Source organism: Pocillopora verrucosa, chromosome 7 (assembly GCF_036669915.1).
Source record: "Pocillopora verrucosa isolate sample1 chromosome 7, ASM3666991v2, whole genome shotgun sequence".
NCBI classification, from domain to species: Eukaryota; Metazoa; Cnidaria; class Anthozoa; order Scleractinia; family Pocilloporidae; genus Pocillopora; species Pocillopora verrucosa.
This window is the reverse complement of record NC_089318.1, coordinates 23334172-23357410: the sequence shown is the minus strand read 5'-3', so window position 1 is coordinate 23357410 and position 23239 is coordinate 23334172. Positions and strand designations below refer to the sequence as shown.

The window sequence follows — 23239 nt, the reverse complement described above, 5'->3', positions numbered from 1 at the left end:
TAAACAATAAATAAGTTTATTTGGGAGGACCTAGAAAGAACAGAAAGACTCAAACTTTCCGTTATCTGCACTATCTTTTTTCCAGACTGCCATTTAGGCTGAGAGGTCTGCTACTTTTTTCGCACAATCTACCATATACGAACGTTTGCGAATCGATCATAACACTTAGGTTAGAAAACTTACAAATGAAACAAACTTTACATGGAACTGTCAGTGAGGCTAGGAAGTCTCCAATACACGCAAGTTTACAAATCAATCCTGCCAGTTAGGCTGGTCAACTTACCAATCGAACAAGCCTTGCGTGACACTGCCAGTTAGGCTAAGTAAATGATGGTTCAGCTGGGGACATTGTGTGTGTGGTATAAAAGCGAAAGTAAAACACTATAGGCTAATTAAAGCGGAGAAGCCTTTAAAGATGGAGCGTTTTTAGGATTAACTGAAGATCTTAGAGTTGTTCCATTGTGTTCCATTGTGTTTCAATTTGTACTAGAGCAAACAGGTTATCGTAAAATATGAACGTTATCCCCGACAAGATCAGCAACGAGCAGATCGCCATTATTACAGCCAGACACGATCCAAGGAACTTTGATCGTGTTCTCGCCAAATGAAGTGAGAAATGTTCCATCCAAGGTAAACATTTTCAGGACGCCGTCGCGGAGATTTTCATCAATACCACTAGCGTCACACACGATTAGGTTACCAAAGGAGTCTACACAAAGTCCCTCGGGATATCTCAACTGTCCTTCACCACAACCCTTGCGGCCAATATTTCTTATGAACACTCCTTCCTTATCAAAGACCTTCACACAATGTGCTCTCATATAGGAAACATAGAACATGCCTCGATAATAACATGGAAAGCTTGGGGAAACTTCGCTATCCGGCGCAGAGAAGGCCAGCAGCAATTCTTTCCCGTCTGGGGAGATGACTTTCACCTTTTTGTCACCTTTATCGCAAACGATCACGTGGCCATCATCAGTTTTGACAAAAACATGATGTGCTTTAATCAGATGTTCAGAAAAATGTTCGACGAAGAGGCCACGATCAGTTAGAACCGAAAGCTTCTAATTATGTGATCTGAACTGCTCATGAGTAACCATGATGTCATTGCTCTTTGAGAATGCCACTGAGACAGGAAAACCTATGTTGGCACAAACTTGCGAATCTGCCTCGCCTCCTATCGTCTTCATACGTTTCATGTCCTTATCAAAGACCAGGACTCGTTTGTTAACATAATCTGCAACTGCAATGTCTCCAGTTATTTCATTCTTTGCGATACAGTATGGTCCGTTTAATTCTCCTGACCCATACGACTTCACTACTTTGTACTGATGGGGCTTCACCTCAACTTTCCAAGGACTACCGGTCAGCGGCCATCCATTTACCTTGATTTCAAAGTCGTGCCGACCAACGCTCTTCGGTTTGTAACATACTCGATAATTACTATCTTTACAATCTATGACTTGTACCTCCTCATCACCAGTTTTAGGGCTAACAGTGACGGTCACTTGTTCTTGCGTGTTATAGCACTTCTGTCCTCCTGAATCTCGCGTTATTATTGTGAAGTTAGCTTCAGCGCCCTGTTCCACTTCTATCAAACATTTCCCTCTAGCCAACGATTGCGAATGATCAGTGTTACTTATAACAACTCTACCCAGCTGATCATGAGCTGTTTGACCGCATTTTAGACAAAAACAGGCGTCACGCTTATTGCAATAGAAGCCACTTGGTCCGTTCTCGTGAACGCTCTCTTTGCAAGTGGTAACTCCACACCAGCAGATCTGTTTACCCCGCTGGCATTGCTGACCTTGAAACAATAAGTTAAGAAATTGCGTAAGAATTGACAGAGGTAGGTTGGAGTGGAAAACGAGTATTTGCTTCTGAGGATATGATGTACTTAAATGGCTACTTATACTGGAGAGGCTGCCTGGCCTGTCACTTCCTGTTTTTGTCGTTGAACTGTTTTACCCTTAATGGTTTGAAACCGGAAGTACATGCATTAGTCAAATGTATAAATCGCCAGGCTTAAAACCAACTATCTTTATCTACATCACCATCATCGAACAGATCTTACCAAGATCAGTTGCTTCTTTTGAAGCTGTCAGGAGATCAAGTCTCATCTTTATTTCGTTCAGCTGATCTTTAATGATGTCCTCGTCCTTTTTCCACTCACCCAGTAGTTCCATGTAGTGATCTTCAACTTCAGGGTCCATGCACTCGTTTCTAAGATCGTCAATAGCAGCTACATAAGTGACGCCTCCCAGTCTGACCAGAGTGTCCCGGATGTCACGCCAGTATTCATTGAATTTGACGTCATCAACAGAAGCTTTCTCAGCGTGACCGTACACGGTGTTCCTAAAATACTTAACTCGGGCAATGTCCGCTTCCCTGCTGAGGTCTGTTACGGCGGGCAATGCGTCCCAACCGGTCAGCGGAGCAGTTAAGCCGCACAGGTTCCGTAACAGAACCATCAGCAAAGTTGTGTCAAAGTCACTTGAAGACACTGAGTTGGGGATGGTAGGGAAAAGCTTCCCCCATTGTATTTGATTGATAATCTTCTTCTTTCTAAGAGATTGTAAGGTGGGCTTCTTTGCCGCCAAAACTGAGGGTAGATTTGCTGGAGAATGGATGGTATCTAACGTGTCTCGAAGAGCCTGGGTTCCAATATCAACCAGCAGACGGCACAACCTGGCATAGTTTGTTGTTTCCTTTGTGGATAAAGCAGTCGGTGTAGCACTGGCCATGAGCGAGTCCTGTCTTGAAAACAATATTCATAACTCTTATAGGAAAGTCGTTTCTTTCCACAGCACAGTTCCAGTAAAATATAACTCTACAATGTAGACGGAAATTAAAGGCAAATGTTTTCCTCTACATGGCTTACGATTTGCCTGTATCCGTTTACCCCAATAAATTTTGAAGATCTACTGATGACCCATGTGCCTAAAGGCATAAGCTTCTGAAAGATCCCCCATTATTGACTGTTTTTATTAGTTCACTTAATCTCAGCTATCAGCTCTGATTCCGTTTTACTCTTATTTTCCGTTTCTTTGAAAAAAACTAAAAATGTATTGCGCTGGGTGTCAAAAAGCTCACTTATTTTTTTTCCGTGAATAATGTACCCCGTACCACGTTAACAGACTTTAAAGTACACGTGTACTGTATTTCCTGTAAATATTCAGATCCTGCTTGGTAAACAATTACAATTACTTTATTTTGCCTAATTTTTCGTTCGGTTTCGGTCGAAAAGGCGACTCACATGTCTTGTGATTACCTCACCGTTTTGGCGATTCGAACCAACATCGTAACCTGTTACCACAGTCTGTTTAGCCTGAAAGCTGGCTCTTGTGATGGGGTTCTGCCTTGCGGCCCCTTTTCTGGGCACAGTCGCTTAGGAAAAAAGATGTTAAAGGGCCTTCTCTAATTGTTTCAAAAATTATTATCAGTTGGCGCCCCATACTGGACTGGAACCAGTAAATTACTCGCCTGAGTCGTCATTCACAATTGTGGAGAATATACATACCAGCGTAATATGTGACTTACACGGTTTATATACTGTAATATTTTTCGCCACTATCTGCGTCGGTACATTAATCACAATAAAATAATATATAATTAAATTATATAACTGGCGTAAAATTTACATCAAATACATCACCGACTGGAAGAAATTACGCTGTTAGTTATTGGCGTAAAATCTTACACATATACATTGCCGACTGGAAGAAATTACGCCGTTAGTTACTGGCGTAAAATCTTACTGTATATACATTACCGAGCTAGTGGAAGAAATTAGCGTACTGTACTGTACTGTAGGATGTACTGGCGTAAAATCTTGCAGTATATATAGTACAGAGCGGATGAAATTATGCCGTTAGTTACTGGCGTAAAATATTACATATAAACGGCGTAATTTCTTGCAGTCGGTATTGTATATAAGATATTACGCTAGTAACTAACGGCATAATATTATTTCCAGTCGGTAGTGTATATATGTAGGATTTTACGCCAGTTACCAACGGCGTAAATTTTTCCAGTCGGTATATATACATACTGAGAGGTTTTACAGCGTTAGTTAACGGCTTAAAATCTTCTAGTATGTACACCGACGCAGACAGAGGCGTAAAATCGTACAGTCTGTAGACTGTGTTAGTCACATATTACGCCTTTATCGAATTACCGCTCTGGGTGACAATTTTAAGAGTGACCATTTGGGTCGCTAGCTGTCCATTCGAGGAAAACTTTGCCTGCAATTTATGTTAAAAGAGAATGTTCTTTTGAAAGATATCAAACGATAGGAAACAAACCTTTGGTCTCACACGGAGGAGAAGAAATAGAATGTAGCCAAACACTGCTCGCTACCAAGAGTCGATCTGCACAAATTTTTTTATGAATGCGTGACAAAAGAATCATTTCTTTGTCACGTGTTATTTCTCATGCCCAGGGCCTACGCACTTCAAGGAAGTTTCAATCTTGACCGATAGGAGACAGTCTGTAAGGATCGAAATTTTTTTTTTAGTCAGATTGGAAATTCCCCAAAGGTGGCATTCCTCCTCAAGGAACAAAACTTGGTGTTATCCTGTTGACGGCCTGATGACTAACAACCTACTGAAGGATTGAAATTGAAGCTTAAATTTGTTGATGACACCACAGCTCTCGAAATCTTGGCTTGGAGTGGTTGCAGTCTACTCAATCCAGTTGCTAATGACATTTACATTTTTCAAATGACCACAACGTGGGTTTAAACATAAACAATCCAAAGAAATGTGAGTTAATTTAATGCATAATCCCAACGTTGTAGAGGTACCTATAATTCATAGTTATAGCCTTGTGGATCTTGCCCTCTTCCTTAACTCGAAGTTCAATTTAAGTCACAGCATCCAAAGTGGTAAATATTGACGAGAAATTATCCTGCATGGAATAAAATCACTATACAATTGTTTCTTCATTCTTTATTAGCCGGTGAGCTATTTTATCCTGGAAAAAATATCTTGAGCGTTTTAGAAATTATCGTTTTTATTTATCGTATTAAAGCTGTTATCATATCAGCTTTGAACATATTACTGGAGAGAAATAGAATCTGAAAGTGTAATTTCCGCCGTTGCCGGGAAATTTCCCTAAATCTGAAACAATGGACAATTGAGAAGCGTGACGTAACTTTGAATGCTAATCAAGCACAAAGCAAACTATGTTGTCAACAAGCGAAACTGGTAGTGAAAGTATCTCACCATACCTCAACAAAATGCCGCCAGAACTGAAAAATGAAATCCCAAAGGAAAGCGATATTGAAAATAACTTTAAGAGGTTCGAGGATGTCCAGCTTCCGATAGATATCCTGCTCCTAACTGTGAAAGACATCGAGTTTCGAAGCTGTTACTTCAATCTAACAAATGCCTTTCAAAGCTACTGGAATGGCCTCGGTTTTGTGTATTTCGGAGAGATGGGTGAAGTCGGAGATACGAAACTGAAAGTCGCTTTATTCAAATGTTCAGAGGGAGCGACAAACCCGGGAGGAGCGCTAATCGCAGTACAGAATACTGTGAAGAAATTACGACCCAAAGCTGTGTTTTGTGTCGGTTGTTGTGGAGCATTGCACCGGGACAAGACCAAGCTAGGAGATGTTGTCGTTTCCGCAAAACTGACAACTTACGCAGACAAAAGAGTGACGAATCAGGGAGTTTATCCGCTTGGCTTCTGTGTACCAGTTAGTGCCTACATCTCTGGCTTAATACAATGCGCTGGTTATGGCTGGAAGGCCCCTTTAAAGAACGAAGAAGAAGGAGAATTAGTTAAAGTTCATAGTGATGGAGAATTTTTGAGCGGACCAGAAGAGATTGACTCCGAAAAGAGAAGGCGCGAACTCGTAGAGCGCTACCCCAACGCAATCGCAGTCGAAATGGATGGACAAGGTGAGATTGATAGGTTGTTTTTCGTCAGCAGAGCGCAAAGAAGTAAGCGTTAATACAGAGTTTGATCATCCGGGGTTGCTTAGTTTGACGAAACAGTTCAACACTTAAGCTCTGTTTGCCTGCTGAGAGCCTACCTTCGCGTGTTTAAGATAGTGCTCGCTGACCACGATAGTCTCAGTGATCAACAGCTGCAAGTCAATCGATCATCGATCACGCTAACATGTTTACTTTCACTTTCCTCGCTTCATCGACTATTTCAGCGAATTCCTTCGTTTTGCGGCCTCTGTTACTTGGTTATCACTAAGAAGGAATAATTTTGTTCAGTTTGATATCCAAGTTTGTTCGGAATCAGTTCCAGTGTGTATACTCCGTGCTTTACCCGAAACGTTCAATAATGATAATGTTGTCAGTTTCCATCGTCACGACTTTTCTTAAAATAACAGTGTGTTACGATTCAGTAAGTTCTAATCGACCGAAAACGTAATAGAAACAGGATAATTATGCTTAATCACGTTAAAAAGAGGAATGAAGAGGTTAGACTATACAAGCACGATACGGAAGCCTGATCAATCTGGTACTAATTTTTCTAGTGTCGCATGGATTACACGCACATGTAGCATAACCAAAGTCACAATCTGTCAATGTGCTGTCCTCTTAAAACTACGGCCCGTGACATCTCAAGCCTAAGCCGAGTCAAGTTACAATTCAATAAATTCAGTGAAGCTGAGAGAATTATTTTTCACATCCGGTAATTACACAACGGTTATCATAAACTTCAATGTGTCCTTCCACAGGTGTTTTCAGTGCAGCTCATGTCCTGAAGATGGAGTGGGTGGTAATCAAAGGCGTTTCTAGTTATGTAGACGGCACGGCCTCTCTGACTGAGGACTGGAAGCCTTTTGCCAGTGCCATGGCAGCTTCTGTTGTCAAAAACATGCTTCGTACACCAGCTGTGTTTGAGGGATGGTCGCATTACCCGAGCAGCGATATGGGAAGAGCACCAAATGAAGGTTAAGGGAATATAATTGTTAACTCTAAGGTTTAAGCCTACTTTACTTTTTCACAAAACCAACGTTTAGCTTAACCGTTTTGCTGGACTGAAGATGGTTTCCACTCCGGTTTCCTCCACAACGACTTAATTAACCAGCCCTTTTATTTGGATTGAAAAATACCATTTAACAAACATTTAATGAATTAGTTATTAAAATGTCCGTTGTTTCTTGCAAAAGTATATAGGTTACCGTATAGGACAATATTATATAGCAACAAATATCTACGGTAAATGAAATAGATATGGCTATGATGAATATATGTATGGCATTGTTTCATATATTTGGGGCTAATTACATATATATTCATCCAATTACAAATATATTTAGAGTATACGGCAAATACTTATGCCCTTATACGGTTATTGTGCCCGCTATCAAGTTAGGTCAGCGATACTTTTAGCGTTAAGCCTGCAATCGAATGCAGTGGATGAGGAGTTCTCCATCTTTACAACATCCATCCACTTCTCAAAACTAAGAGAGTCATGTGCATCAGATTATTGAACTTTAAGGAAGCATTGAAAGTACGACGTTCACTGGGTGAAGGTTCATCCAGATCTTCTACAGTCCTAATTACATCAGTTCAAACTCCAGTTCAAACCTCAGTGCAAACAGAACAACCAGTACAAGCACAAGGACACTCGTAAGTACCCCTCCTCGGTACGCATTATGAACGACCTGGGGGCCCACTACATGTGGAAGTAGCCGTAAGAGAGACAGTGCAAGGAGGTTGTGTTAACTAGATGGCCACATGATCTGAATCTTTTCCTCGAGGGAAGGAAAAGGCGGATTTTCTACGGCTGGGCCACGTAATCAGCTGTTTTACTTTCGAGAAGAATTGGTCCGCTTAAGAGTGGTTTATAATGAATTGGTGAGCGCCTTTGACACAAAGATCGAATCTCTGGGAAAGATTACCTGTGAACCCAAGTAAGTGAAACTGATAACTTATGTTTAGTTTGACATTTCCACTCTGTATTTGTCCTCTTTCCCCTTTGAGTGATTGCAAACAAAAACATAGGCATGCTATGCATGCAAGAGTTAATTTTTTGGGGTGGGTGGATTACTTGAAACATTGTAAGTGATGTCTACATTTTTACAAAAGGAAAGAAGAGTATTAATGTGGAAAAGAACGCAAATGTTCAATTACATCACACACAAGTATTTTGTGGTAGATTGTGTGTTGGTAGATTGAAATTTGAACACCTCTCAAACCAAAGAACAAAAATGATGCTCTGATTGGTGTGAGATACATACCCTAAATGATGTGATTGGCACAAGCAACATACCACTCTCTGTATGCTAACATAGATTTTTTTTTTAATTAAAAAAAAAACTCAAAAACCGTGAAATACACAAGATAAATAAGATCTACTAGTGTCTATTGTCACGGCAAAATTTACTGAAATCAATACAACAGTTTTGCATGAAAAATAGTACAAAGTCACCTTGTATTTTAATAATTTATTAAAATTTACATTAGATATTAAGCAATAATAATAATATGTGTGTGAGGGGCAGGGTGTTTTCTCCCCACCCTTGGGACTTTGATGAGATACCTGACGATATTTTACTTTCAATTGATAGGTGCATTACAATTAATATGTGCCCCAAGAGGTGCTAAGTGCTAGTAATTGTCTGATTTGTACCCCACCTACTCAAATGTGTAAGTTAATGGTGGTTCAAAAGAAGTCCACAATGAAATTATTTTTATTCCCATTTTTTTCATCATTTCTGCTCAGAGTTAAAATAATGACAGGCATAGATGTGCAATTGATTGAGCTGTCCCTTATACCAGATCAGGAATTAGATGGAGAGATGATAAGTGGGCTATTTTCACAGAAAACTGTGTGGTTGCTTCCTTGTGAAAGTCTTAACTCTAAAATAGAGTTTAGAGTATCAAGTTATCAGATTGTAATATCAACTCAAATGATATCAGAATCTCATATCAAACTACTAAGTTATCAAATTATCATGACAGTATCAAAATATCAAAGCCTTAGACACTTTTTTCAATCCCTGACCCTTCAATTCACAGGATCTGATTGTTAATTCTCCCCTCTACCTGCTACACATTTCCTTGTAAATTATTTATGAGAACTGGGTGTTAGATCAATATAACAGCTTCTACCTGATTAGTTTGAATATTCTCATTACATGTTTGCTGGATAATGTGAGGATATTACAAGGAGAAGTTTCATGTTGATCACTTCTGGAAGTTAAAGGGTTAAAAGACATTTTGATAAAGTGCTTTTAGTCTCATTGTTGAATAGTTCTGTGAGTCTGTTAAATCTCAAAAATACCAGTTAATGACCAGAGCTAAAAGAAATCCTGCATGAACACTTTTGTTCTGTGCAAGACTTGCATGCATTCGACAGTGCATTCATTTCAAAGATTTAGACCCCAAAAACCATCCCTTTCCTGTTTTGAGGGGAGTTGCCCCTCCCCCTGGGCTGTGACAATTCCAAGAGGATCGCAGGAAAGTAGCTGATACTAAAAGTGTATTTTTTTTCTTTCATTTAGATGAGGGCACTGGAAAACCAATTGTGAGCACATTAGTGAAATTTGCAACTGGCAGCTTGTTCAGTGGTGGTTCTACTCGACAGCTTTTTCAGGCAGATGGTTGTTTTAACAAGATCATTTTCCCTGTAGCTCATGATGCATATGGGCATTTAAAAGAGCATTGATCACAAGCTTGCAATGTGATTGAGTAGGATATGGGAAATTTAAATCCACTGTTTTCCACTGTTAAAGATCATCTTAAAAATGTTGCCTTCTTTTTTATTCGGATTAATGCATTTGGAAATTTTTAATCCCACTGTTTTCAAATTTTGTAGAAAAGTAAGAATTGTCGTTTTCAAATCAGATTACACAGCTTTAAGCAGCTATGTTACAGAAAAGGAGAAATCCAACTGTTTGATCTGTCAACCTTAATAGTCCATTTTACAGTTGTGTGCTTGGTTGCCAAGCCTTTGAACAGGAGTGAGGTTAAGGTTGACCTTGTTATGATACAAACCTCACTGCTTTTTAAATAGATACTGATCTCTATCACAACAAGGTCACCTTCAGCTGCACTCCAAATCAAAGGCTTGGCAACTAAGTACACATGAACGTCTTAAAGTCAAAGTTTTGAAAACACATTGACCTTTGTAAACAAAACAGTTAAACAATATGTTGTTTGAAAATGCTGTTCAATTTTGGGAGTAAAGTTTGTGTTGCAATTAATTTGTTACAAAGTTGAAAAAAGTACATTATAAGAGCCTGAATAATAAAAATATGTTTACACTTGAGTTTGAACAGTTAGTTAATGTAGTCATGATGTAAAATGGAATAGAATAACAGGTGAAGGTTTCAACAAGCGTGATGAAAGAGCGAAGGGATCGAACGTTGCAAAAATGATTAGTATTACCGCTAAACAAATCGATAGCAGGTGCAATAGCCGTATATATTTTTGTAAAGCAGTTAAGTATCACTGCTGATCCAATTTGATAGCAGGAAAAATAACTATATATATTTGTAAGCAATGACCCATACATAACTTTGCAATGCCCTCGATGAATGTGAATGAAATAGGGCGTAAATTTTTGCCATATACTCTAAATATATTTGTAATTGGATGAATACATATGTGATTATAGCCCCAAATATATGAAACAATGCCTACATAAATTCATCATAGCCACATATATTTCATTAACGGTATATAATTGTTGCTATATAATACTGTCCTGTATGGCACCCTATAAAAGTCTCACCTTTAATGGTAACACTTCGTTTGTTTCAGACCGAGAACCTGTTATGAATAGTGGAGCAAACTCGGGAAGAAACAGTCCAGATATATTGTGGTCTTTGCTGCACTCAGTCACTAGTGAATCAGGCCAGGTATTATAACTTAATATGTACTCAACGCTTTAATTTCAGTTCCTTAAGGAAACCTTCCCGATAGGTTCTATCAACTATTTTGATGTCCCAAATTCAAAATGATAATTAGTAGTATGAAGTTTGCATTTCCTTCTCTTTTTGTCCATCTTTTCATTGCTGACACAATTTTTAATTATATTTCTTTTCATCGTAATTGATAATTAGATTGTTCAACACCACTTTCTCAAATTCGAGGCCGCCAAATTTTATATAATAATAATGATAATAGTAATAATAATAATAATATTAGTAATAATAATAATAATAATAATAACAACAACAATAATTATTTAGCAGTAGACAACCCACGAGGTGGCTTTTCCTGTCCACTATTCCAGGTTGAATTAGAATTTGGAACTCAACCCACATGAAACTATAGAAAATTGATTACGTAAAGCTAGTCCCAAACAATGATTGTTTAGGACTAGCTTTACGTCGCTGTATAGATCGGTTTTGAGTTAACGAAATGAAAATCACTACTCTCCCACCTTAAACGCATGCTTAAGCAAGATCGAAACGATTCGTATCAAAGGATTCGATCACGACGTCAAATTTTTTTGTTTTAACCATCTGCTGCTGTTGATATTGTTTTGGACTAGCTTTACGTCACTGTTTAGATTGGTTTTGAATTAACGAAATGAAAATCACCACTCTCTCACCTTTGTTGAAGCAAAATTGGAAAGATTCTTAATCGAAGGATTCGATCATTGCTTCGCAAAGTTTTTTATGATTGGACAAGCCAGCAAAATCATAAACACTGTACATTAAACTGCACTGAAGGCAGTTGAGAAAAAAAGCAGGTTTGTCCATTAAAGTACGTTTATTTAAATCAGTTCCGGTTGATATGTTATGGCAAGCTTGTTTTACTTTTCCTGACGTCATGACTTTGGAAAAACCCCTCTTTCATTTTCTTGGTATTTTCGAAATTGTTGTAATAGCTAGTATCTTATTCAAGGAAACAGACCTTCGTGTTAAATATGCAAGGTAAGCGAAATTGACGCCAGTGGATAGGTAGACTTGAAGGGAAAATTATTCTTCATGAATTAAAATTTAGCAAAGTCGCACAAACCTCGATATCGAAATGTGGTAAATCAAAACTAGTCAAATCTTCTCAATATATTATCAGTCTTCGATCCCTTTAAATCAGTCACTTTGCTTGTACGTCCGTATTTGATTGTCTTCAAGTTGGATTCATCTCTTGCACAAAAGCATTTTAGAAATAAATCAAAATCTGAGTGAGATCATGTTCAGCTTCGAAGGAGATCAACGAGAAAAAAATTGTAATTTTAAAAATCTTCATTTTTTTCTTTAAAGACCTTTCTCGTGCCTTCATGAGAGAGAAAACTGGCTTTTAAAAGATGTTTTATCAAAACCCAACTTTTTCTTCGGAGTTTTAAGATTGGACCTGAAAAAAATATGACGATGTTTTGACGGTAAAGTACGGGGATTACTTGCTTCTAAACCGTGGATTATGGTAATAATGCAGACAAATACCTTAGACGCGGTTAGAGTTTTTCGAAATCAGCTGGTATTGAGCTAAGGAGAGTTTTGTTTTCTTTTCATCATCATAATCAATTATCCTTTTGTTTAGCACAAGTTCAAGGGTCGTGTGATCAATTATAAAGCTGAAGGTCGATTTCATAAACTCAAGTGGGTGTATGACGGTACCGCCTGGGATGTGGAGAGTGGAACAAGTGTGAAAGCCAGAGACTACAACAGCGCTCAAGGCGCTAAGGAACACGCCGTCAAGAAGCTGATTGATGACCTCAAAGCCAAAGGAATACTGAGTTGAACGCAAATGAAACGCGTTTTTACGCCCTTTTTAATAGTCTCTTTCGCAACCGATCTATAAGATCTCACGCAATTTGTGACATCTCAGAGTACGAATAAGAAAGACACAGCATTCGTTAATTTTTGTGTGGCTTACAATAATAATAATAATAATAATAGTAATACACAATAGACGTCAAATTGGCCCAAGCAATGACTGTAATTTTAAAGAGTTTACAGTAACAGCTGAATATTAAGCGTGATAAGCATTTGTGTATTATACTAGCATTTGGCTCTCTGTTTATTAAATCATCCGAACAGAGAGAACTATGTTCAGTGGTAAAATGCTGTCTCTGAATCTCCAGATAAATTAGACTCTTTCAAAACATCGCTTTTTAGACAGCTTCATTAGGGTTTATAGACTTATATTGCGCAATTATCAAAAATTATAAGAATTTTCGATTGCCAATGTTTACCCTAAGATTTTAAAATAAGCAATGTATGACCTTATGTATGCATTCGACATTCGACAGAATGGTAACTCAAAGGATAAGCATTTCGACGTGTCCCTAGCTCTCTAGTCAAGAAAGACTTTGTCCACAAATCATGTTTAAGGCAATTTTCCGTCCTTTGAGAGATATTTTACAAGAAAAAAGTAATAGGGAAACAAACCTTTAATCTTTTACGGTGAAGAAGGAATAGAACGTAGCCAACCACGGCGGGAAAATCAAGTTTAGTTCGGTCGACATATATTCTGGGCCTCGCGTGACAACGAACAGTTTAATTTATTTATGTCGCATTCCAATTCTCATGCCCAGGACCTACGCACTTCAACGACGTTCATTGAGGGAGAAAAGAACAATAAGCGTACCTAAAGTAAGTTTTCATCACTCGCCCGTGTTTCCTAGAGGTAACTTGGGAGGAAACACCAGCCTTATCTCGGCCCTCTCTGTCTCTCTTGTCTAAGTCTAACAATCGGTGCTAGTTAAAAAATGTGAAATTCGCGTCGTTTCAAAATGTTGAATCTTAAAAGCACCACTGGAATACTGGAGCTTTTAGGCCAATAAAAATAGATTTTCTCTTTGATACTTTGAAATTATTCAGTTCCTGTGGTAGAATTCTAACTAACAGAACGCAAGAGATTACAAACTCTTGCAGAACGTTAAAGTGCCCCTTACCCCATTTTTTTATTTCTTTCAATTTCAAAACGATTACGCAGTTGGATAAAAATAACCATCTACGATTCTACGGCTGTGTAAAAAAGGAGATCTGGGATCTAGTGTCCTCTGACGTCAGTGGGGGAAGCTCTGGGAAAGAAGGTGGTTGAAAGTGTTGTAAATTAAAATAGGTGCAGAAAATATTCGGGGAAAAAGAAAGTGGAACCGTAGTTTTCGCTTTTTTTAACAAGATTACCCTTAGTTTATGATTTTGCTGTAAAACTTTTTAATCTAAAACATTGGAAAACTGAGAAGAGTGACTTTGATTGCTAATCGCAAAGCATGTGATGCTGTCATTCAGTGAAACTGCGTATGAAAATTTTGAAATAAATAACTCCACCTCACAGAAAAAAAGCAACAAATAAGTTTATTTGGGAGGACCTAGAAAGAACAGAAAGACACAAACTTTCCGTCATCTCCACTATCTTTTTTCCAGACTGCCATTTAGGCTGAGAGGTCTGCTACTTTTTTCGCACAATCTACCATATACCAACGTGTGCGAATCGATCATAACACTCAGGTCAGAAAACTTACAAATGAAACAAACTTTGCATGGAACTGCCAGTAAGGCTAGGAAGTCTCCAATACACGCAAGTTTACGAATCAATCCTGCCAGTTGGGCTGGTCAACTTACCAATCGAACAAGCCTTGCGTGACACTGCCAGTTAGGCCAAGTAAATGATGGGTCAGCTGGGGACATTGTGTGTGGTATAAAAGCGAAAGTAAAACACTATAGGCTAATTAAAACGGAGAAGCCTATAAAGATGGAGCGTTTTTAGGATTAACTGATCTTAGAGTTGTTCCATTGTGTTTCATTTTGCAGTGGAGCAAACAGGTTATCGTAAAATATGAACGTTATCCCCGACAAGATCAGCAACGAGCAGATCGCCATTATTACAGCGAGACACGATCAAAGGAACTTTGATCGTGTTCTCGCCAAATGAAGTGAGAAATGTTCCATCCAAGGTGAACATTTTCAGGACGCCGTCGCGGAGATTTTCATCAATGCTACTAGCGTCACACACGATCAGGTTACCAAAGGAATCTACACAAAGTCCCTCGGGATATCTCAACTGTCCTTCACCACAACCTTTGCGGCCAATATTGCTTATGAACACTCCTTCCTTATCAAAAACCTTCATACAATGTGCTCTCATATAGGAAACATAAAACATGTGTGTTGTGTTTTGTTTTAACGGCTGAAAATCTTCTAGTATGTACACCGACGCAGATTGAGACATAAAATCGTACAGTCTGTAGTCTATGTTAGTCACATATTACTTGACGAGACGAGTTTCCATTCCCACCGCAAGTGGTCTCTACTGAGCTATTTTCCGCCGTTATTGTTGCGTTCCCCGCAAAAGTCCAGTTAGTGCAAAAAACCTAGCGTCACAAGTTTTTGTAAACTTCTTGACTCAATCCAATTTGCAAACCAGTTTTCCTGGCCTTCGTAGCCGGTACTTTCATGCGCGCTTTGAAAGGGAGAGCTATTAGACAAGATATCACAAGTTCTTTTCAAAAAATCTTGGTATTCTCTCGTGTCCTCGGAGGCATCTGCACTGTAAACTCTGAAATGAGCCCACTTCTGTCTCTCCACTCCCCAATAAGTCGCCATGTGAGACTCAACAAATAAAATTTTTATTTTGCCCTTTGCTTCTATATCCATATTAGTTTCCGTTTTAATTACTTTAGGAGGAAATAAATACACCATAAGCAATATTTACGAAAGGTGCGCGACAAACCATAAAAATATGAGGACTCGCATTTTAACTATGAATGAGTTTTCGACCATTGCAAGTCTCTGATGCCCCCGGTCCCCTAGAGAGAGGGGGTGAGGATGCCATATTGGAGCGCCAGCGTTAAAAGAAGTTGCGCTCTCAGTACACGGTTTATTATTATAAAAGTCTATGATCATTTTTTTTTTGCGCAAATAACTTCATGGTTGCATTGCTGGTCAAACATTCCCTTAATACATTGACCAGGGGAAGTATGGAATCTGCAAAGGAGAATTTCTAACAGGTTGGGGTAGACTTGTACTTATCAGTCCGGGATAGTTATCAGATTTGATAACCGAGATCAAAACAAACCAGTAACCAATCCTGCTCAGATTCACGTTCACTTGACACGTTACTGAGGCAACAATAATATACTGAACATCGCGTCCGAAGGCCGAACCACATTTAATGTACCAAACCGACTGTTTTCGACTGAAACTTGTGATTGTAGCTTAAATTGCTTTTAAGTCTAAAGTAAGTAAACACTACAGTAAAAAAGGATGGGGAAGATTTACGAAAAAGGGTTGGACAGGGGGGCTTATAGGGGTGTTGGAGGGGAATTAAAAATTTCTGAATGACTACCAAAATCGGAGACAAGTTTTGTTCTAAATGCCACGAAGTTGTGAAAAACAACCTCTATTATTTTTTTTCTCAAAGGGGACGGTAACAAATTCTGCAATCTGCTTGGTTCTTAGCGCGGCTGGTGAATAACATATATTAGTTTTCTTTTTAAGACAACTTATGATGTTTAAAAAAAGTTCATTTTACTCCGAAACATTAACGGATAACGACACAAGCGGTTTTTTTAGAGGGAAAAAGGAAGGCTTGTCGGAGCGTTCACGCTACCAACTGAAGAATTGTTCCATTTGTGTTTCACTTTGCAATGAAGGAAACAGGTTATTTTAAAATATGAACACTGTCCTCGAGAAGATCGGCAACGAGTAGATCGCCATTATTACAGGCACACACGCTCCAAGGAACTTTGATCTTATCCTCGCCAAATGAGGTGAGAAATGTTCCGTCCAAGGTGAACATTTTCAGGACGCCATCGTGCAGATTTTCATGACTGCTACTGATGTCGCACACGATCAGGTTACCAAAGGAGTCTACACAAAGTCCCTCGGGATATCTCAACTGTCCTTCACCACAACCCTCGCTGCCAATGTTATAAAGAAACACTCCTTCCTTATCATAAACCTTCACACAATGTGCTCTCATATAGGAAACAAAGAACCTGCCACGATAGTAACATGGAAAGCTTGGGGACACTTCGCTATCCGGTGCAGAGAAGGCCAGCAGCAATTCTTTCCCGTCTGGGGAGATGACTTTCACCTTTTTGTCACCTTCATCGCAAACGATCACATGGCCATCATCAGTTTTGACAAAAACATGATGTGGTATAATCAGATGTTCAGAAAAATGTTCGATGAAGAGGCCACGATCAGTTAGAACTGAAAGCTTCTTATTATGTGATCTGAACTGCTCATGAGTAACCATGATGTCGTTGTTCTTTGTTCCATGTTTGTTGTTCTTTGGGAATGCCACTGAAACAGGAGAACCTATGCTGGCACTAAGTTGTGAGTCTGCCTCGTCTCCTATCGTCTTCACGTGTTTCATGTCCTTATCTAAGACCAGGACTCTTTTGTTAAAATAATCTGCCACTGCAATGTCTCCAGTTATTTCATTCTTTGCGATACAGTATGGTCCGTTTAATTCTCCTGACCCATACGATCTGACTACTTCGTACTGATGGGGCTTCACCTTGATTTCAACGTCATGTTGTCCATCTTTACTATGTACGACTTCTACCTCCTCTTCTTTAGTTTCAGGGCTAACAGTGCTGGTCACTTGGTCTTGCTCGTTATAGAACTGTTGGTTTCCTGAATCTTGCGTTATTCCTGTGAAGGTAGCTTCGGCGACCTGTTCCCCTTCTATCAAACCTTTTCCTATAACCAATGATCGCGAATGATCAGTGTTACTCAGAACAACTTTACCCGGCTGATCATAAGCTGTTTGACCGCATTTTAGACATAAACAGGCCTCACACTCATGGAAATAGAAGTAAAGTAGTACGTTCTCGTGGAAGCTCTTTTTGCAAGTGGTAGCTCTGCCCGAGTTCTGTTTACGCTGTTGCAGGAGCCCATTACCCGGAGTTTTCATTTTCCATAATTACCCTGTGAGTCCTCCCTGTCCCGTATCTTTTTATTTCCAGAAGCACCTCCCACGGGGTTTTTTCGCGGGTGTTTGAATAATAGCCAATCATAAGAGAGCTGTGGTCCTCTATTGTTTACGTCACATGCAGGCCGCACGAAAGTATTTTAATTATGCAAAGTCAGCGTGTTTTCGCGGGAAATTAAAGACACCCCCCCCCCCACATATCTCAGTTCTAAAAATAAAAAGATACGGGACAGGGTTAACTAAAGGGTACAATTGGTATGGAGGCGCCTGGTAATGGGTTCCTGGCTGTTGGTATCGTTAGCCATGAAAAAGAAATTTAGAAGTTCCGTAAGGATTGACTGAATTATACCCACAGTATACGGAGAGTATACCTACAGTATACGGTTTACTTATACTTTAGGTACTGCCTGACTTGTTACTTATCATCTACGCTAGATCATTTTACCATAAAAAGTGACGCGTTTGAAACCGGAAGTATAAGTTAAACTTTCGAATCATCAGGTTTAAAACCAACTACCTTTATTAGCCACACACTTCAAATCCTACCTTTATCGGTCAGGGCGTCTACCTTTTCCATGATCTCGTTCAGCAGATCTTTAATGATGTCCTCGTCCGTTTTCGGTGTAGCACTGGCTGTAGCACTAGCCATAAGTGAGTCCTGTCTTAAAAACAATATTATAACTCTATTATAGAGAGGCCATATCATACTCGTTCTAAGGTGCACAGCTATAATACTAGGAACAAAGGCAGCTTAAGTCAACCCAAATGCCGCACCTCACTCGCACAACAATCCTTTTTACATCGTGGAGCAAGGGTCTGGAACACTGTTCGTTCTAATATAGTCTAGTCCCAGTGTAAACTTATTCAAGTTGAATTTGAAGAAATATTTATTGTCCAAATTTTTAAATAGCTGGTTTTAACCGCTATTGTCCTTAAGTAATATCATTGTTCTTATTGTTAAAATCAATATTGTAACTTTTAAATTTCTACTGTATCATTCTTTATATCTTGATGTAAATTAATCTGGAAGATCCCCCTCGGGGAGGGTTAATAAACTCTTTGTTTTTTTGTAAGTTCGATTTCTTTCCCTACCACAGTTCCAACTAAAGACAGTGTAATTATAGCTTGACACTGAAAGTAACGGATTTTTATTTTCCACTTCAAAATTCAAAAAGATAATTTTTTTTCCCTCAACAGTTCTTACTAAAGAGATTACATGTCACTCTGATCATTTCTTTTCATTCATCATTTGGCATTTCCAATAGATTCTGGAGATCTGATAACACTTTCAGTTATTCTGTTGTTTTGATTGGTTCAACCAATTTTAGTTATCAGCTCCTATACTGTTTTATTATAGGCATGGGTAAGATTAAAATATTACACTGCGTGTCACAAAGCTCCTTTTTTTTCAGTGAAGTTATTATATATTGAAATCAAAATTTTCACACTATAAGTCCAGCTATGGTCTGGGTTACTGGATCAAAGTGACTCAGATCATTACCTTATTTCCTGCACTTTCTTGTAAACCTCTTCGGCATTCCTAATGGTTACATCTATCCGCCTGTTGAATCCAATTTCACAAAACTCTTCTTGCAATCTATGCTTCACTTTCTCTGCTTCAAGGTCATCCACGAACTGTAACAAACTACGATCTGTGTGACAGCAAAGCTCCACCAAAATTGAACCATCCCCGATGTTCCTGACTTCAGGATCAGCTCCGTTTTCATTTCTTTCTTCTAAGGCATTCCTTATCGCATTTTCAACAGACTGCCTTTTAGACAAATAAAATGCACCCAACGTCAGGGCTCCAGCCAACGCAAATCCTGCCAGAATGGGGCTGTCTATTTTCAGCGAGATAGAAAAGCCTGATGTACTTGCTGACGCTGTCAATTCAAAAGCCGCCCTGACTCCATTTGCAGCTAAATCTGCGCCTTCACCAGCCATTACCTTTATCCCAGCCCTATCCCTGTAGCAAGGAGAAGAAGACAACGGCCGTAAATTTTACCTTTTAAACTGAAGATTAACAACCCTTTTGGTTTATAAATCTGCTGTTTCCTTAAAGGGAGCTTTCGACCACTGAGGCTAGAGTAGCTGGCGAGTGAAGTTATTTACTGCCTTGGCCTCTATACTAATGTCACGTATAGTTCATAGTAGTGCAAAGTGACAACGCGCAAGCAATAAAATCTAATATATTTTTTTGAAGAACAGTTTGACTTTTACGGTGTTTTTAACGCCAATTAACCATATATCACTGTGAATATATATAACGGCGTAATATGTGACTAACACAGTTTATATACTGTAAGATTTTACGCCACTATCTCAGTCGGTAGTCTGGCGTAAAATTGACATTATATATATCACCGACTGGAAGAAATTACGCCGCTAGTTACTGGCGTAAAATCTTTCATTTATACATCACCGACTGGAAGAAACTACGCAGTTAGCTACTTGTGTAAAATCTTACATATAAACCCCTACGCTGTGAAAACAGCAGTTTGCAAAGAGAACGTGAAAACGTCCTACAAATCATCTCCTGGCAAGCAGAAGGCCAAACGAAAGCGTACAAGTCCGGCAAGGCAAGTGTCGTGACGAAGGTCCGCCGGATAAGCGCAGACACATATTAAGCAATAAAAGAAAACCGAATGAAGAGCCTTGATCAACCGTTTAATTGAAGTGGAATATGACGAGAAGGACAAATCAGGTGAAGTTACAGAGTACTGGGATGGTGTTAAGGACAAATCATCGCCTACAGAAAACATGAAAGACACTTTAAGGTTAATTTTTCCGATCGAATTGACAGCAAGGGTGGTCAGACAGGATTGAGGATTTAGACAGTAAGATGTCCGTCTGTTGGCTGAGTAAAGCTGACGAACCACGCCGTTAAAACATCTGAGGAACAGTTTCTCTACCTAAGTACAACACTTGAAGTCACACCTTTGGAATTAGATAACATAATGGCTGAAATTTCTATACAGGCGTTACGCTCTCCTGGGAAATAGTGAGAGGCACATAGCCTGGCAGAAGTCATCGAGGAAAGTGACGTGAACCCACCTCCGAAGACTACACTTAACTAGTAGGTTTTAATAATGCAATTTACAACGCTTGCTATAAAGTATGTAACTAACCTTATTGAATACTCCAATTCATACTTAAGAAGGTTCGGGTGTCTAGCAAGTCAGTGCTTCAAGGTAAGTAAGACCTTTACAGGTATATCTCAGCAACAATGAGTCCACTTGGTTTGTGGATAATACCCCCAACATAACTGGTTGTACTGAACTTATCAAATTTCCAAAAATCTAAAGAATGGGAACCCATAACTAGGTCATGGGTTTCTGGATGTGCTCGCACGAAGTATAGTACAACTGATTGTGATTGGATAAGTACACTTTTGTCGGGGGTACCGAGGAACCAACCTGTTTGTTATGAAATAAACTATCTTAATAAATGACTCCGTCTTCAACACTTTTGTCGTAAATGTACTTATGACGTTTTATGCCATAGTAAAGGCGTAAATCGTTATCCCTTTTCAGCTTTTGTGCGGCCAATTTACCAGATCAAATCTCTTTGGTCTCCCGAAAGTATTTGTTCTACATTAGTGGAGGGGTACAGGGGGGCGAGCGCCCGGGAGAACAAGGGGCTGGAGACGGCAGGAAGCGGGAGCAGAAATGGAAAACGCAACCTTTGAAAAGCTGAACCTAGCAAAGTTTTTTTACTTCCATTAAATGGCCCCCAAGAAGGAAAATTTCTTATTTATTTCTTTATTACGTCAAAGGTCATAGATGGGATGTCATGAAAAATCTACGAATTTGTCGGTGTCATGCAAGCTGTATCAGTAGAAAATTGTCCAAAGCGAGTCAGGTCAAACATCGTCTAATGTCTTTGTTGATCAGCCTCATTATTTTAGGCGTCGCAACGGAAAATCAGTCTGTATAAGACCTTGTTTCTGTAATTGGCAATCACATAGGTAAATTATAGTGGTGTAGAAATCTATCAATGAATGTACGTACAACGATTCAACCTTTCTGCAGAGGTTTAAAGAATATTTCAACTACTCGAAGAAATCTGAATAATTATATAATGTGTATATTAACGCCAGTAACTAACAGCGTAATTTCTTCCAGTCGGTGGTGTATCTATGTAAGATTTTACGCTAGTAGCTAACGGCGTACTTTCTTCCAGTCGGTAATGTTTATATGTAGGATTTTACGCCAGTAACTAGCGGCGTAATTTCTTCCAGTCGGTAATGTTTATATGTAGGATTTTACGCCAGTAACTAACGGCGTACTTTCTTCCAATCGGTAATGTTTATATGTAAGATTTTATGCCAGTAACAAACGGCGTACTTTCTTCCAGTTGGTAATGCTTATATGTAAGATTTTACGCCAGTAACTAGCGGCGTAATTTCTTCCAGTCGATGATGTATCTATGTAAGATTTTACGCCAGTAACTAGCGGCGTAATTTCTTCCAGTCGGTAATGTTTATATGTAGGATTTTACGCCAGTAGCTAACGGCGTAGTTTCTTCCAGTCAGTAATATTTATAAGTAAGATTTTACGCCAGTAACTAGCGGCGTAATTTCTTCCAGTCAATGATGTATCTATGTAAGATTTTACCGGTAGTTAGATAAGGGCGTAATATGTGACTAACACAGTCTATATACTGTAAGATTTTACGCCACTAACCCAGTCGGTGATTTAATTATAATAAATTAAAATATAATTAAATTATATTACTGGCGTAAAATGTTACATATATATATATCACCGACTGGAAGAAATTACGCCGTTAATTACTGGCGTAAAATCTTCCATATAAAACAACCGACTGGAAGAAATTACGCCGTTAGTTACTGGCGTAAAATCCTACATATAAAACAACCGACTGCAAGAAATTACGCCATTAGTTATATATATTCCCCGACGCAGACAGAGGCGTAAAATCGTACAGTCTGTAGACTGTGTTAGTCACATATTACGCCTTTATCGAATTACCGCTCTGGGTGGCAATTTTAAGAGTGACCATTTGGGTCGCTAGCTGTCCATTCGAGGAAAACTTTGCCCGCAATTTATGTTAAAAGAGAATGAAAGATATCAAACGATAGGAAACAAACCTTTGGTCTCACACGGAGGAGAAGAAATAGAATATAGCCAAACACTGCTCGCTACCGAGAATTTTACGATGAATGCGTGACAAAAGAATCATTTCTTTGTCACGTGTTATTTCTCATGCCCAGGGCCTACGCACTTCAAGGAAGTTTCAATCTTGACCGATAGGAGACAGTCTGTAAGGATCGAAATTTTTTTTTTGTCAGATTGGAAATTCCCCAAAGGTGGCATTCCTCAAGGAACAAAACTTGGTGTTATCCTGTTGACGGCCTGATGACTAACAACCTACTGAAGGATTGAAATTAAACTAATCATTAA

At 39.0% G+C, this 23239-nt stretch overlaps 2 protein-coding genes and 1 pseudogene across 2 annotated transcripts; 1 reads left to right on the top strand and 2 right to left on the bottom strand.

Moving 5' to 3' along the window:
• Positions 1 to 32: 32 nt before the first annotated feature.
• LOC136282673 (tripartite motif-containing protein 2-like) lies at positions 33 to 4370 on the bottom strand (annotated as a pseudogene).
• Positions 4371 to 4495: 125 nt separating this feature from the next.
• On the top strand, positions 4496 to 13729 carry LOC136282694 (death domain-containing ATP nucleosidase-like). Its single transcript, XM_066170404.1, has 4 exons — positions 4496 to 5906; positions 6701 to 6916; positions 10737 to 10834; positions 12465 to 13729. The coding sequence occupies exons 1-4, from the start codon at positions 5186 to 5188 to the stop codon at positions 12663 to 12665; spliced, it is 1236 nt and encodes a 411-aa protein (XP_066026501.1). The 5' UTR covers positions 4496 to 5185; the 3' UTR covers positions 12666 to 13729.
• A 1817-nt stretch (positions 13730 to 15546) lies between these two features.
• Positions 15547 to 23003, bottom strand: LOC131791992 (RING finger protein nhl-1-like). Its single transcript, XM_059109352.2, has 4 exons — positions 22927 to 23003; positions 19315 to 19779; positions 18360 to 18475; positions 15547 to 17581 (listed from the first exon to the last, which is right to left on the bottom strand). The coding sequence occupies exons 2-4, from the start codon at positions 19755 to 19757 to the stop codon at positions 16533 to 16535; spliced, it is 1608 nt and encodes a 535-aa protein (XP_058965335.2). The 5' UTR covers positions 19758 to 19779; positions 22927 to 23003; the 3' UTR covers positions 15547 to 16532.
• Between the last annotated feature and the right edge of the window lie 236 nt (positions 23004 to 23239).